Consider the following 17360-nt stretch of genomic DNA (forward strand, 5'->3'; position numbering starts at 1 on the left):
ACACCATTAAAATCAACACTAGGTAGATTTCCCCAATCAACCCTTGAACGCATACCAGGGCTTCCAATAATAATAGCCTGAGATTTAGCTGGATTAACCTAGTGTCCATAATGCCTGCTCCACTCAAAAATTTCATTAAAATCTGTGTTAATAGCAGCAACAGTAGAACCAAGGTTATCAAGGGTTGAATGGCGATAGATTTGGAAATCATCTGCTTACATGTGATACAGATAAGAGATACGTTAATGATATCAATTTTGATACCAATTATGATATTGATTATTATATCGATTATAGTAAACGATATTGATATTGATACTGACCTCGATTATGATATCGCTTACGATATCGATTTTGATATCGATATTGATATCGATACTGATATCGATTGTGATATCGATACTGATGTCGATTTTGATATCGATTATGATACCAAATATGATATTGATTACGATATCGAATATAGTAATCGATATTGATTTCGAATACCAATATGATATTGATAACGATACCGATCGATATCAATATTGATATCGATTACGATATCAATATTGCTATCGATTATGATATTGATATTGATACTGATATTGATATCGATTAAGATATCGATTATTATATCGATATTTATATCGATTGTGTTTAATTAAATAATGTACTTAAGTATATAATGTATTTAAGTTTATAATGTATTAAAGTACATAATGTACATACGTAAATGATGTACTTAAGTATATAATGTATTTAAGTATATAATGAACATAAGTAAAAAATGTATTTAATTAAATAATGTACTTAACTATATAATGTAAGTAAGTAAATAATGTACTTAAGTATATAGTGTACTTAACTATATAATGTATTTAAGTATATAATGAAAGTAAATATATAATACATTAAATACTTAAGTACATAGTGTACTTAAGTATATAATGTATTTAAGAATAAAATGTAAATAAGTAAATAATGTACTTACGTATATAATGTATCTAAGTTAATAATGTACTAAAGTATATAATGTGTTAAATTAAATAATGTACTTATGTATATAATGTACTTAGGTATATAATGCACTAAAGTATATAATGAATTTAAGTAAATAATGTATTTAATAAAATAAGGTTCCTAAGTAAATAATGTACTTAAGTATATAATGTACTTTAGTATATAATGTACTTAAGTAAATGATGTACTTAAGTATACAATGTACTTAAGTATATAGTGTACTTAAGTATATAATGTATTTGAGTATATAATGTAAGTAAGTGTAAAATGTATTTAAGAATAAAATGTAAATAAGTAAATAATGTACAAAAGTATATAATGTATAAAAGTATATAATGTATTTAAGTATATCATGTAAGTAAGTATATAATGTATTTAAGAATAAAATGTAAATAAGTAAATAATGTACTTTAGTATATAATGTAAGTTATTATTAATGTATTTCATTATATAATGTAAAAAAGTAAATAATGTACTTACGTAAATGATGTACTTAAGTATATAATGTATTTAAGTATATAATGAAAGTAAGTATATAATGTATTTAAGAATAAAATGTTAATAAGTAAATAATGTACAAAAGTATATTGTGTATTAAAGAATAAAATGTAAATAATGTACTTAAGTATATAATGTACTTAAGTAAATAATGTGTTTAATAAAATAAGGTTCCTAAGAAAATAATGTACTTAAGTATATTATGTACTTTAGTATATAATGTAAGTAATTAATAATGTATAGAATTATATAATGTAAATAAGTATATAATGTACTTACGTTAATGATGTACTTAAGTAAATAATGTACTTAAGTATATAATGTATTTAAGTATATTATGTACGACAGTATATAATGTATTTAAGTATATAATGTTAGTAAGTATATAATGTGCAAAAGTATATTATGTATTAAAGAATAAAATGTAAATGATGTACTTAAGTAAATAATGAACTTAAGTACATAATGTACTTAGGTAAATAATGTACTAAAGTATATAATGTATTTAAGTAAATAATGTACGTAAGTAAATAATGTATTTAAGAATAAAATGTAAATAAGTAAATAATGTACTTAAGTATATAATGTACTTAGGAAAATAATGCACTTAAGTAAATAATGAGTTTAAGTAAATAATGTACTTAAGTATATAATGTACTCAAGTATATAGTGTACTTAAGTATATAATGTATTTAAGTATATAATGTAAGTAAGTGTAAAATGTATTTAAGAATAAAATGTAAATAAGTAAATAATGTACAAAAGTATATAATGTATAAAAGTATATAATGTATTTAAGTATATCATGTAAGTAAGTATATAATGTATTTAAGAATAAAATGTAAATAAGTAAATAATGTACTTAAGTATATAAAGTAATTAATAATGTATTTCATTATATAATGTAAATAAGTAAATAATGTACTTACGTAAATGATGTACTTATGTAAATAATGTACTTAAGTATATAATGTACTTAGGTATATAATGCACTAAAGTATATAATAAATTTAAGTAAATAATGTATTTAATAAAATAAGGTTCATAAGAAAATAATGTACTTAAGTATATAATGTACTTTAGTATATAATGTACTTAAGTAAATGATGTACTTAAGTATATAATGTACTTAAGTATAAAGTGTACTTAAGTATATAATGTATTTAAGTATATAAATAAGTAAGTGTAAAATGTATTTAAGAATAAAATGTAAATAAGTAAATAATGTACAAAAGTATATAATGTATAAAAGTATATAATGTATTTAAGTATATCATGTAAGTAAGTATATAATGTATTTAAGAATAAAATGTAAATAAGTAAATAATGTACTTTAGTATATAATGTAAGTTATTATTAATGTATTTCATTATATAATGTAAAAAAGTAAATAATGTACTTACGTAAATGATGTACTTAAGTATATAATGTATTTAAGTACATAATATACTTAAGTAAATAATGTACTTAAGTATATAGTGTACTTAAGTATATAATGTATTTAAGTATATAATGAAAGTAAGTATATAATGTATTTAAGAATAAAATGTTAATAAGTAAATAATGTACAAAAGTATATTATGTATTAAAGAATAAAATGTAAATAATGTACTTAAGTATATAATGTACTTAAGTAAATAATGTGTTTAATAAAATAAGGTTCCTAAGAAAATAATGTACTTAAGTATATTATGTACTTTAGTATATAATGTAAATAAGTATATAATGTACTTACGTTAATGATGTACTTAAGTAAATAATGTACTTAAGTATATAATGAATTTAAGTATATTATGTACTAGAGTATATAATGTATTTAAGTATATAATGTTAGTAAGTATATAATGTGCAAAAGTATATTATGTATTAAAGAATAAAATGTAAATGATGTACTTAAGTAAATAATGAACTTAAGTACATAATGTACTTAGGTAAATAATGTACTAAAGTATATAATGTATTTAAGTAAATAATGTACGTAAGTAAATAATGTATTTAAGAATAAAATGTAAATAAGTAAATAATGTACTTAAGTATATAATGTACTTAGGAAAATAATGCACTTAAGTAAATAATGAGTTTAAGTAAATAATGTACTTAAGTATATAATGTACTCAAGTATATAGTACTTAAGTATATAAAATATTTAAGTATATAATGAAAGTTAGTATATAATGTACTTAAGTATATAATGTATTTAAGTATATAATGTAAGTAAGTATATAATGTATTTTTAAGTACATAATGTACTTAAGTAAATGAAGTACTTATTTATATAATGTACTTAAGTATATAATGTATTTAAGAATAAAATGTAAAAAAGTAAATAATGTACTAAAGTATATAAAGTATTTAAGTAAATAATGTACTAAAGTATATAATGTCTTTAATTAAATAATGTACTTACGTAAATAATGTACTTTAGTAAATAATGTACTTAAATATATAATCTATTTAAGTATATAATGTAAGTAAGAAAATAATGTACTGAAGTATATAATGTAAATAAGTAAAAAATGTAGTTTAGTAAATGATGTACTTAGGTAAATAATGTACTAAAGTATTTAATGTATTTAAGTAAATAATGTACTTAAGTAAATAATGTACTTAAGAATAAAATGTAAATAAGTTAAAAATGTACTTAAATAATGTACTTTAGTATATAATGTAAGTAATAGTATATAGTGTACTTAAGTATATAATGTATTTAAGTATATAATGAAAGTAAGTATATAATGTACTTAAGTATATAATGTATTTAAGTAAATAATGTACTAAAGTATATAATGTATTTAAGTATATTATGTTAGTAAGTATATAATGTATTTTTAAGTACATAATGTACTTAAGTAAATGAAGTACTTAATTATATAATGTACTTAAGTATATAATGTATTTAAGTATATAATGTAAGTAAGTATATAATGTACTTAAGTATATATTGTTAATAAGTTAATAATGTACGTAAGTATATAATGTACTCAGGTAAATTATGCACTAATGTATATAATGTTATTAAGTAAATAATGTATTAATGTACTTAAGTATATAATGTTCTTAGGTAAATAATGTACTAAAGTATATAATGTATTTAAGTAAATAATGTACTAAAGTATAAAATGTCTTTAATTAAATAATGTACTTTAGTATATAATGTAAGTAATAGTATATAGTGTACTTAAGTATATAATGTATTTAAGTATATAATGAAAGTAAGTATATAATGTACTAAAGTATATAATGTACTTAAGTATATAATGTTTTTAAGAATAAAATGTAAAAAAGTAAATAATGTACATATGTATATAATGTACTTAGGTAAATAATGTACTAAAGTATAGTATGTGTTTAATTAAATAATGTACTTAAGTATATAATGTATTAAAGTATATAATGTGTTTAATTAAATAATGTACATAAGTATATAATGTACTTAAGTATATAATGTATTTAAGTACATTATGTACTTAAGTAAATAATTTACTTATTTATATAATGTACTTAAGTATATAATGTAAGTAAGGATATAATGTTCTTAACGATATAATGTTAATAAGTAAATAATGTATTAAAGAATAAAATGTAAATAAGTAAATAATGTACTTAAATATATAATCTATTTAAGTATATAATGTAAGTAAGTATGTAATGTACTGAAGTATATAATGTAAATAAGTAAATAATGTAGTTAAGTAAATGATGTACTTAGGTAAATAATGTACTAAAGTATATAATGTACTTAAGTACATAATGTACTTTAGTATATAATGTAAGTAATAGTATATAGTGTACTTAAGTATATAATGTATTTAAGTATATAATTAAAGTAAGTATATAATGTACTTAAGTATATAATGTATTTAAGTAAATAATGTACTAAAGTATATAATGTGTTTAATTAAATAATGTACTTAAGTATATAATGTATTTAAGTACAAAATGTACTTAAGTATATAATGTATTTAAGTACTTTATGTACTTAAGTAAATTATGTACTTATTTATATAATGTACTAAAGTATATAATGTGTTTAATTAAATAATGTACTTAAGTATATAATGTTCTTAAGTATATAATGTATTAAAGTAAATAATGTACTAAAGTATATAATGTCTTTAATTAAATAATGTACTTAAGTAAATAAATTATTTAAGTACAAAATGTACTTAAGTAAATAATGTACTTATTTATATAATGTACTTAGGATAATAATGCACTAAAGTATATAATGAATTTAAGTAAATAATGTTCTTAAGTATATAATGTACTTTAGTATATAATATAAGTAATAGTATATAGTGTACTTAAGTATATAATGTATTTAAGAATAAAATGTAAAAAAGTAAATAATTTACATATGTATATAATGTACTTAGGTAAATAATGTACAAAAGTATATAATGTATTTAAGTAAATAATGTTCTAAAGTATATAATGTACTTAAGTGTATAATGTATTTAAGTACAAAATGTACTTAAGTAAATAATGTACTTAAATTATGTACTTATTTATATAATGTACTAAAGTATATAATGTGTTTAATTAAATGATGTACTTAAGTATATAATGTACTTAAGTACATAATGTTAAGAAGTAAATAATGTACTTGAGTAAATAATGTACTTAAGTATATAATGTATTTAAGTAAATAATGTAAATAAGAATGTAATGTACTGAAGTATATAACGTAAATAGGTAAATAATGTAGTTAAGTAAATGATGTACTTAAGTAAATAATGCACTTAAGTACATAATGTACTTAGGTAAATAATGTTCTAAGGTAGGTCCAAAATGACCTTAGGAATCATATTATTTAATTAAAAAAGGTTCTTAAGTTAATAATGTAATTAAGTATATAATGTTCTTTAGTATATAATGTAAGTAATTAATAATGTATTGCATTATATAATGTATTTAATAAAATAATGTACTTACGTAAATGATGTACTTAAGTAAATAACGTACTTAAGTATATAATGTATATAATTACATAATGTACTAAAGTGAAAAATGTAGTAACGTAAATGATGTACTTATGTATATAATGTACTTAGGTAAATAATGCACTTAAGTACATAATATACTTAGGTAAATAATGTACTAAAGTATATAATGTATTTTAGTATATAATCTCTGAGGTAAATAATGTTCTAAAGTATATAATGTATTTAATTAAGTAACGTATTTCATTATATAATGTACTTAAGTAAATAATGTACTTAAGTATACAATGTATTTAAGGATATCATGTATTTAATTAAATAAGGTACTTAAGTATATAATGTAGATGACATTATATTATATTATATTATTATATTATATACTTAAGTACATTATTTACTTAAGAATCTTATTTAATTTAATACATAAAATACTTTAATACATTATATACTTAAGTACATTATATACTTGAGTACATTATTTAATTAAACACATTATATACTTAAATACATTATATACTTTAGTACATTATTCACCTGAGTACACTATATACTTAAAACATTATTTACGTAAGTATATTATTTACTTTTTTACATTTTATAATGAAATTTTATATATATAACATTATGTACTTACTGACATTATATATACTTACTTACATTATATACTTAAATACATTATATACTAAAGTACATTATTTAATTAAATACATTATATACTAGAGTAGATTATGTAATGTATAAAGGTAAATAATGTACTTAAATTCAAAATTCAAAATTCATTTATTTCAAATAGGCTTAATACAAGCACTTTTGAAACGTCAAGTCTGTCTGCCGGATGCTTCCAAGCAACCTTGTCATTAAGAAACTCATCAATTGTATAATAACCTCGCTGTAATGAATATGTTTTAACACATTCTTTAAACTTATGCATCGGTAGGTCCAAAATTACCTTAGGAATCATATTATAAAAGCGTATACTCAATCCCACAAATGACTTCTGCACCTTTCGCAGACGATATGCAGATGTCACTAATTTATGACCATTTCTTGTAAGTCGACTGTTTATATCCACTTTTTGTTTATAAAGACTAATATGTTGTCTTACAAATACTATATTGTTATAAATATATTGTGAGGCTACCGTAAGTATACCAATTTCTTTAAATTTTTCACGGAGGGATTAACGTGTTTTAAGTTTATATATTGATCGTACAGCTCTTTTCTGAAATATGAATATAGTTTCAATATTAGCAGCTTTGCCCCATAATAAGATCCCGTAAGACATCACACTATGAAAGTACGCGAAGTAAACAAGTCTTGCTGTTTCTACGTCAGTAATCTGTCTAATTTTTCTGACGGCGTAGGCAGCCGAGCTTAGTTTACTTGCTAGTGTATCTATATGGGTACCCCACTGAAGCTTACAATCCAAGGTCATGCAAAGAAAATTTGTGGAATCTTCCATTTTTAGTGATTCTCCATGTATTATTATATTTTTATTAACTTTCTTTACATTTGGTAAAATAAATTCCACACACTTTGTTTTTTTTGCATTTAAAAGTAAATTATTGACAGTAAACCAGTGCGACACATGCGACATAGCACGGCTTACATCGTCAGAGTTGTCTCTACCTCTATCAGTTTTAAAAATTAGAGATGTATCATCTGCAAACAGTACAATGTCACAGGTTTCACTGACATGGTGTGGTAGATCATTTATATACACCAAAAATAGAAAGTATATAATGTTAAGTATATAATGTATTTAAGTATATAATGTAAATAAGTAAATAATGTACTTAAGTACATAATGTTCTTAAGTTTACAATGTAAATAAGTATTTAATGTGTTTAAGTAAATAATGTACTTAAGTTTACAATGTATAGAAGTATATAATGTTTTTAAGTAAATAATGTTTTTAAGTGAATAATGTACTTAAGTAATAATGTACTTAAGTATATAATGTATTTAAGTATATATGTAATGTTAATAAGTAAATAATGTACTTAAATATATAATGTACTTAAGTAAATAATGTACTTAAGTATATTATGTATTTAAGTAAATAATGTACTTAAGTAAATAATGTAAGTAAGTATATAATGTATTTATATTGATATTAATATTGATATTGATATTAATATTGATTTTGATATCGATTGTGATATCGATATATATTTCGATTTTCATATCTATTATGATATCGATATCGAGAGCTGTGCGATCGTTATATCCCTTCGTACCAAATTTAAAGAAATATATATACTTACAGTAGCCTCGCAATTAATTTATAATAATATTATCTTTATTAAACAAAACATAAGTAATTAATAATAAACAAAAAGTCGATATAAACAGTCGACTAACTAGAAACGGACATAAATTAGTGATATCTGCATATCGTCTGAGAAAAGTACAGAAATCCTTTGTGGGGATGGGTATATGCTTTTATAACATGATACCGAAGGTAATATTAGATCTACCTTTACCTATGTTTAACAATATGTTAAAAGACATTTAATAAATCGTGGTTACTACACGATTGATGAATTCCTAAACGACAAGGCTGCTTGGAAGCAGGCCACTCCGCTCCCATCTCTCACAAAACAGAAAAATTCTAAAGATTGTTAAACTTTAAAATGATGTTGGAAAAGAGCAATCTGCTGAGTTTGTTGCCGGCTCTTTTCAGTGGAATATGCCTTCCGAACCGGGGGTAGAGTCACTACAAACAGTCTTGACGTTTCATAAGTGCTAATTAATTAGGCCTCCTTGAAATAAATGAATTTTGAATTTGATATTTATATCGATTATGATATCGATTTTGATACCAATTATGATATTGATAATTATATCGATTATAGTAATGGATATTGATATCGATACTGATATCGACATCAGTATCGATTATGATATCGATATTGTAATCGATATAAATATCGATATCGTAATTGGTTTTAAATCGATAGCAATATCGATATCAGTATTGATGTCGTAATCTATATCGTAATCGCTAGTAGTTATATATCCAATCGGTACCGTAATTGACGATTATAATTGATATCGTAAGCTCTTCTTTTAAAGTATCATTATCGATTAATATAATCGATATCGTTATTGACATCGTAATATCGACATTGTGTTTTAACATATTATTTACTCTTTTGCATTGGTAGGTCCAAAATTAACTTAGGAATCATAATATAAAAGAATATCAATCTCACAAATGACTTCTGTATCTTATGCAAATCTACTTTGTGACTAACGTCCATTTCGAGTACGTCGATTGATTTTATCCACTTAATTTCGTTTACCTGAAGAGCAATCTTTGTCTGACAAATACTATTGTGAAGTTACAGTGCCTATTTATTTTATTGAAATATAAATTAGAGTTTTTTATATTATTAGTTATATGATACCCCTCTTTTGGATAGGAGGTTAAAAAAAACTAACCTTTCATATTTTATAACTATTCAGATGGTTGTCAGCTCAAGAGTTTGACGAAACGGATTCCTACGTCCAAGCTGATCTGTACCACGCCAAAGCTGTTAAAGTCAGAAACGGGTTCACGGAACACAAATGGAAACTGTTCGTCACCGACATCTTCGACTCTGACAAAGGTAGTCATGAAGACAACTGCAACGTGCTTCAGCTGGTTTTCGACCCTGATAATAGCGGTGATGGGACGAGCGTTGGGGACCTAGACAGTCGTTTAGGTCTCATCAAAGTGGCCACAGATGCTAACGAGAACAAAATGAAGAGGCTGTACAAGGATGAGGTTTTAAATGTCCTGAGAAGTGATATGGAAGCGACGAGGAGGAATCTGTATGTGGTGATATTTGATGACCGGCACACTGACAGCTTCCTGGCGTGCGCCAAGTTGAGGCTGACACCACCCAAGTTCACCAAGTAAGTGGAAAGTGTAAGATGTATATAATTTGTTAATAAAACTAACTAACTATATTTTGAAAATAACGCTTAATTTGCTATAGGTTATACTCTGCGAAAAGATGTGTGCGCTTTTCGTGTATATCTTCGAATTCTTGGATAGAAGCAGGCGTTATTTTGCGGAAATCCATAATATATTATGAAAATTAAGCTTAATTTTCATAATCTTCGAATTCCGCAAAGTAGCGCCTGCATATATCCAATAATTATAACTACTTAGATATCAAAAAAAACGTGTGTGTGCCTATGTACGTACATATTTCTTTGGCGTGACAAGATAAAAATCTTTTCAAAAATATTATCTTTCGCCTTATTCTACATTTGTAGGAAAAACGACTCTAACGAAAGTTAAAAGTTATTTAATACATGAACGTTTTATTATAACACATTATCTAGTTATCTCATTATCGAACAATCAAGTTTCACTCAACATTAAAATTTCAGATTTTAGTACAATCCAATCAATGAAATTATCGCAATGAGCCTGCAAACTCTGACAATTGAAAGTGTACACTGTCAAAGCTTTTTTTGAAAAACTAAAATGTTGACTATAGCTAACTTCAGGGTGTCGGTTTTTTGTGAGGGTTGTAAGTAAATAATAACGATGCGCGCGCCATCGTAAAAAATTTACTCTCATCATTTTTCCCTATCGTGCCAAAAGAAGTATAACTTCAAAAACCCCTGAAATCGCAAACTTTTTTAGGGCTTTAATCAACATGGACGGCATCCGAGGCACGGTGGAATTCACCCAGCGCAGTCCCTTCGACCCAACGTGGGCGAACTTCCAGCTTGGTGCCGCAGACCAGGATTACGAGTCCAACCTGCGCTTCGTGAGCTCCATGCTGCAGTACTCCGTCAGGGAGTTGCCTCCTAAGGCCCTGGAGGCGAAGCAGTGGAACAACATTTGCAATACGACAGGGAATTTGTATAATCCCACCGAAGTTGATCTGAAGAACTTACCGCCCCCAGGTTAGTATGTTAAACTTATAACCATAAAATAGCTATAAATTCAAAGTCAAATCCAAAAATGTTTTATTCATGTAGACCTTATCACAGGCACTAGTGAAGCGTTCATACATTTAACATGTTACCACTAATGTTAGTGATGGTGATAACTGCATTGGTCAACTTAAAACCAAAGCGAGGAAGGAGGGTTCCAAATGCGCCCTGGCCTGAGAAGAGCCCACAACAAACTTTTGTTATCACCATCTCACAGTCGTGTTAATGTTTAGCTATGAAGTTAGGGCAATTCATACCCAAGCTTTTTTATCATACATGTAATCTTATGGATTTATATTATAATATATAGGATTTTTCTATGAGCTTATGAATAAAAATAAGAACCAAGATCAGAGGAATGATCTTGGTTCTTATTTTTATTCATAAATTACAATAAATTCCCCCAATAAATTTAATTTTCGCTACAGCAGCAAATTTTTATAGTTATGATTGAAGGCTTCCGCTGATATGCTCTTTGTAACGCGTTTCAAATGTACGTCCGGTCTGACCTACATATGTGGCGTGGCATTCAGAACTTTGGAGTTAATATACCCCTGATCTCTGTTTATTGTCCAATCTGTCTTTACCGTTTAAATAGCTCTCAGCTGGTTATTTGTTCTAAAAGCCACGGGAACGCCATGTGATCTTAGTATCCCACAAATATGGAGTCCCACAAATATGGAGTCCGAAGCCCTAACAACTAAACTATCACCGCTTCATACGCTTCAACCACGAAAATCAAAATGTTAAATACCAAACTGTAACTTATCTCATCTAGTATCTAAATCGCTCAAGGTTCCAGTTAAATTGAACTAGTAGCCAAGCAACGTGTGTGGTATTTCCCGGATTCTTGGAACGATTCCAGCCTCAAATTGTTTACGTTGCTACACGACACACGTAGGTAGCTACAGAGAGCGGTATTCGGATGTTTCGAGTTAGCAATGCAAGACTGCATCTCAGCTACGTCATTTCGTTCTACTTTTGTCATTTAAACGATTTCTAAATAGCATCTGAATCAATAATGCAGAAAAGAAAAACAACAAACAAATAAATTTTTTGTTGTTTTTTCTCTGGAACTGATGAAAAACTTTTTTGGCATTTGTTATTTGTTAAACCCAATTCTTGAGAAAGGCTATAAGTTAACCTAACTTTTTATTTGCACCCACATAATTAGATCAATATGATTTCTCTGTGAGTGAATATGTAAAATTATTCTTTAAGAGAAATAAATGATTCTTTAACCTGATATAAGTGAGTGGTGAAAGTTGGTATGAAAGTCGAATTTAAAGAAAAAATATTTTTTAAGGTTTTATAAAAACTACACTCCGGGTTGAATGGGGGATGAAAGTTTATATGGTAGAATGCGCTAAATTCAGGAGATATCAGTTCTATTCAAAAAAACCTTCGTTGCATTTGATAACCCAAAAGGTTATGGGGTATTTGACTTGAGTGTGACCCTTAGGAGTCAGTAGTGATAAAGCAGTAGGGTGAGTTGACGCGGTGGGTCGGTATATTTTGAAGAGCAGCGGAAGAGATTTTTATGGGAGCTTATTAGAAGGTGTACGAGATAACGACCGATTACAAATGTCAGAAGGCAATGAAGACAGCTAGGAAAATATTGTGTGGTATAGTTGTAGTTTGACGGCCGATTGGCGCAGTGGGCAGCGACCCTGCCTTCTGAGTCCAAGGCCGTGGGTACGATTCTCACAACTGGACAATATTTGTGTGATGAACATATTTTTCAGTGTCTGGGTGGTTATCTATATATTATAAGTATTTATGTATATTATTCAAAAAAATTATTCCCATAACACAAGCTACGCTTACCTTGGGACTAGATGGCGATGGTATTGTCGTAGTATATTTATTTATTATTTATTTATTTATTTATTTATATTAAGTAGTAGTACCTAGAGCTTTATTTGGCAAAGGTCGTCCGGGGACGTATCTACCTACTACCGCCATTTTTATTTCTGCCGCCAAATGACATTGCTGTGTTCGGATCTAAAGGTTTCCGGTGTAATTACAGGCATATACGATTATTCTCTGGTTGATTGAAAAAGGACGGCACTTAGTAGTGATTTATTGTTGATTGGGGAAATTTAAATGGGACCATTTTGGAATAAACCCTTTGTCTAACATAAAAATAATTTTAATAATCCGTCTATTAATTACGGAGTTATTAGTTATTCCTTTTAGAAGGAAGTCGGTTATTTCGGTTGGTTATTAGATGTCATATCGTTGCGTTCAAAAATGCCATTAAAAAGGTATTTTTGGATAATCAAAAAACTTAACAAAAATAACACATTTGTGATCTTTCAGCCGAATTACTTGTTTTTAACTCTGTTTATGTTTTTTTTATGCAGTGGTGGTTCTTTTGGATCCTTCGATAATTTTATATATAAAACTAGATGTGCCCTGCGGCTTCGCCCGAGTAACTTTGAGAGGTAGCGTACTGCTACATAGTCTACACCTATATATATTTGAGATTTTTTTACAAACTTTTTTTTATCTGACTTAATTTTTTTTTCAATGAGAGTATACTATGTTATTTCAAATACCTCCAAGAATATGTATAAAAAGTTTCATGAAGAACGGTTCAGTAGTTTTGGCGTGAAAGGGTAACAAACAAACTTACATTCACATTTATAATATTACTAGCTGTTGCCCGCGACTTCGTCTGCGGTTGATTTTGTTTTTAAATTATTCAGTATCGCTAAGCCTGAAATGAGTATAGTAGTTATATATATGTATAACATGTGACTGTCAATTAATTATAGACAAATAATTTGCAATAAAATAAAATTGCGACTATAATTAAAGATCTAAGCTATCCTATCTCTTAAGTTGGAGCAGACTGCTCACGGTGTGCCAATTAAATTTAAAATCGGTTAAGTAGTTTAGGAGTCCATCGCGGACAAACATTGTGACAGGAGATTTATATATATTAAGATTAGGGATTAGGGATTTAACTATTTTTATTATTTAACGTAGACAACCTCCTCTTGTCAAGTTCACTTCGAATTTACACTTTTCCCAGCAAATCCGTGACGAAAATCGAGGCTATACCTGAAAATCAGCGCTGCAGTAGTCAAATACTGCAGCATCATGCTGAGGTCCTTTTCAGCGGTAGCATCTTTCGATAAGGCATTTAGTTTGTAATATAGTTTAAAAGTAATTAGTTTTCATTAGTTTACTTGTGTGTGGAAGCGGAATATAGTTTATTATTATTATATCGTCAACCAGGTATGGGCACCCAAGATCAGTACCCTGTCGGCGACCTGCTGGGCAAGTACAAGGACCGGACCGAGTACCTGAACCACAAGTATCTGCTGCCGGGGCTGGTGAACGAGCTCAGCGGAGCCTACTGGGACGTGTTCCTGCCGCTGAGCGGTCGGCACAGCGTTATGCATCGAGCTGTCATTCTGACACGGTTTGTGCCGCTTTTACCGAACCATTTAACAATTTCTTGTTTAAATTAAAAAGAGCCCCGACTTTCAATACACTTAGGGTACATTATTCTACTAATCGAGTTTTGGAAATAAAATTATAATTCACCATTTTGTGATGTCGGCCATATTGGATTTGAAATTTAAAAAATCATAGTTTATAGTAATATACAAGTCAATCGTATTGATTTGATACTCATGTTAAAGGAGTTGTGAAGAATATGTAATCCGCCATTTTGTACCGGCAGCCATCTTGGGTCAATTTTCATTGAATAAGTATAGCTAAGAGCATTCTTGACGAATTCTCATTCAAACAAATAAACAAAATAGAAATCTAACCTATAATACCCGGTCGTTAAAAAAATAATACTCTTTTAGCTATTCGCCATTAAAGTATCCCCATTTCATAACTAAACAGCCTTTTGTTGGAATTGTGTGAATGAATTTCTTATTCTCGATTGGCTATAAATCCTAGTTCTTTTTCATATTATAAGAAGGTGATTGGGGCCTTGACTTCCCTTTCGGTGGGACCGAGTTTGATTCCCAGCACGAACATGTAACATTTCGGAGTTACGTGCGTTTTAAGGATGTAAACATGCCTTATTTTAACGGTAAAGGAATCGAGAGGGAACCTGCGTCCCCGAGAGTTCGATCTATTGTTGTCAAAGACGTATGATGTCCACCAATCCGCACTTTTCGCGGGTGCTGAACTATGGTCTACACACTCAACCTCAATCTGACAGGACACCCGTGCCCTGTAGTGGGCCGTTAATGAGCTGATATCCATGATTTCAGGAGGCCCCCCCAGAGGGAAATTTGTGCTACAATCCTTTCATACGAATATGGAACGGAGTACCAGACGCAGATGAGCACTGCGCAAGTGACCTTCCGGTACCCCCTGGTGGGCAGAGCCATCTTGCGGCAGCCGCTGGAGAGGCCGTGGGAAGATACCACCATTATCATCGAGAGTATGGTGAGTACTTCATTTACCTTAGTGTCAGACCACCTTCTTTTAAGCTGAGTGCCTAAAAATAGTAGTTATGTTCATGTACCGATGTAACAAGGTACATATTATTGATAGAAGCAGGCGTTACTTTGCGGAATTCCATTGCGAGAATAGCCAGCAACTTTCCAATCTTTTTATTCAGCTACAGAAAAATATAGTTCCTTAATTGAATATAGTCTTAATCATATAGGCATAGTATTAAAGTCAGATTTGCGCTTAGTGAATGCGCTTACTTGAAGACAGGCCTTTTGTTTTAGTTTTGGCATGTTTTCTAAGCCCGATACCCGCTTTTCTCTGGCACAACCATTCATGGTAAAAGCTTTATAAGATAATATGTATTTTTTTTACGTTAACATCAATTTATGATCTCTTGCAGGTACATGCGGATGGTGCAAGCATCAACAATACCTTTGAGCACCGCTGGGCAATACACGAGAACCCACCAGGCAAGGACTACTACAACTGGACAGCCAGATGCTTGAGTGCTGGCAAGGTGCTGCAGCAGCAAGGCCTGGACGTGGACACGAGGCACCCTGAACACTACTGCCGAGCGGGGCTGGAAGGACTCTGTCGCTTGGGAGACTTTACTACACGGTATATTTTCTTAAAAAAAAAAAAAAACCCCTTTCAGTTTTATAATAGCAAATATGCACGGTGCGATATTGCTATTTATTTGAATAGAAGTAGGCACTAAATGATATATTACTGTACTGATCTTTAAGTTGAACCTATTTAATAATATTACTATAATTTCTACAATCCATGACAACTACAGGAATCTGTAAGGTATATTTTCTTTATTTTTTATACGCAACATTTCACAAATTTCCAAATTAAGTTTCATTCACAATGCAAAGTCACTGTAGTAATTGAGGCTAACATCTCCTGAGGATATCAGGTTTCGGAATGAAAAGTACGTATAGAGGGTATTTAGGAAAATCTTTATAAATAGAGAAATTATTAGTCGCAGATTATAATTATTATAGCAAATTATGAATAATATATATTGCTATTTATTTTTTGCAGGCACGGCATGTTAAATATAGCTGGTAAGAAGGTTGACAGCGCACGTCTTACGCGTAGGTTGTTCACCGACACTGTCATAGCCTTAGCTGGCAAGCGCTCCGTTATGAAGCGATCTCTCGTCATATACGACGATCACGGGCCAGTTGCGCGCGGGGAACGATTGGCGTGTTCTATGTGAGTTTGAATATTGAGTCTTATGGTTTTATATTGATTATCCCGCTAAATGTTGTCGACGTCATTTGCACCCCACCGCTGGGCACAGGCCTTTTTTTTTCACAGGAGCGAGGCTCGGAAAAAATTACCGTGTGTTGAAAATTTCCTACTTAGTTGAAAAATTCTACTTTTGTCGACGTGACTACCTATCTACCTGTCAGTATAGAGCCCAAAATAGCTATAATTCTTGAGTCATATTTAATGGTCATCTGCTGCATTATTCACTAACTTTTCCAACAGTTGCTAAGCGGTATCATGTCGCCAACTCTTCCTCTTATAAAA

General features: G+C 28.5%; 1 protein-coding gene across 1 annotated transcript in view; it reads left to right on the top strand.

The window, feature by feature from the left end:
- The window catches only part of LOC120634311, a 44740-nt gene that overhangs the window by 5265 nt on the left and 22115 nt on the right, over window positions 1-17360 (top strand). Inside the window, exons 3-8 of the mRNA XM_039904809.1 lie at window positions 9915-10346; window positions 11089-11354; window positions 14631-14817; window positions 15629-15806; window positions 16216-16433; window positions 16866-17039. Coding sequence (XP_039760743.1) covers window positions 9915-10346; window positions 11089-11354; window positions 14631-14817; window positions 15629-15806; window positions 16216-16433; window positions 16866-17039 — 1455 coding nt within the window. The remainder of the gene's footprint in view (window positions 1-9914; window positions 10347-11088; window positions 11355-14630; window positions 14818-15628; window positions 15807-16215; window positions 16434-16865; window positions 17040-17360) is intronic.

This window comes from Pararge aegeria, chromosome 23 (assembly GCF_905163445.1).
Source record: "Pararge aegeria chromosome 23, ilParAegt1.1, whole genome shotgun sequence".
Taxonomy (NCBI): domain Eukaryota; kingdom Metazoa; phylum Arthropoda; class Insecta; order Lepidoptera; family Nymphalidae; genus Pararge; species Pararge aegeria.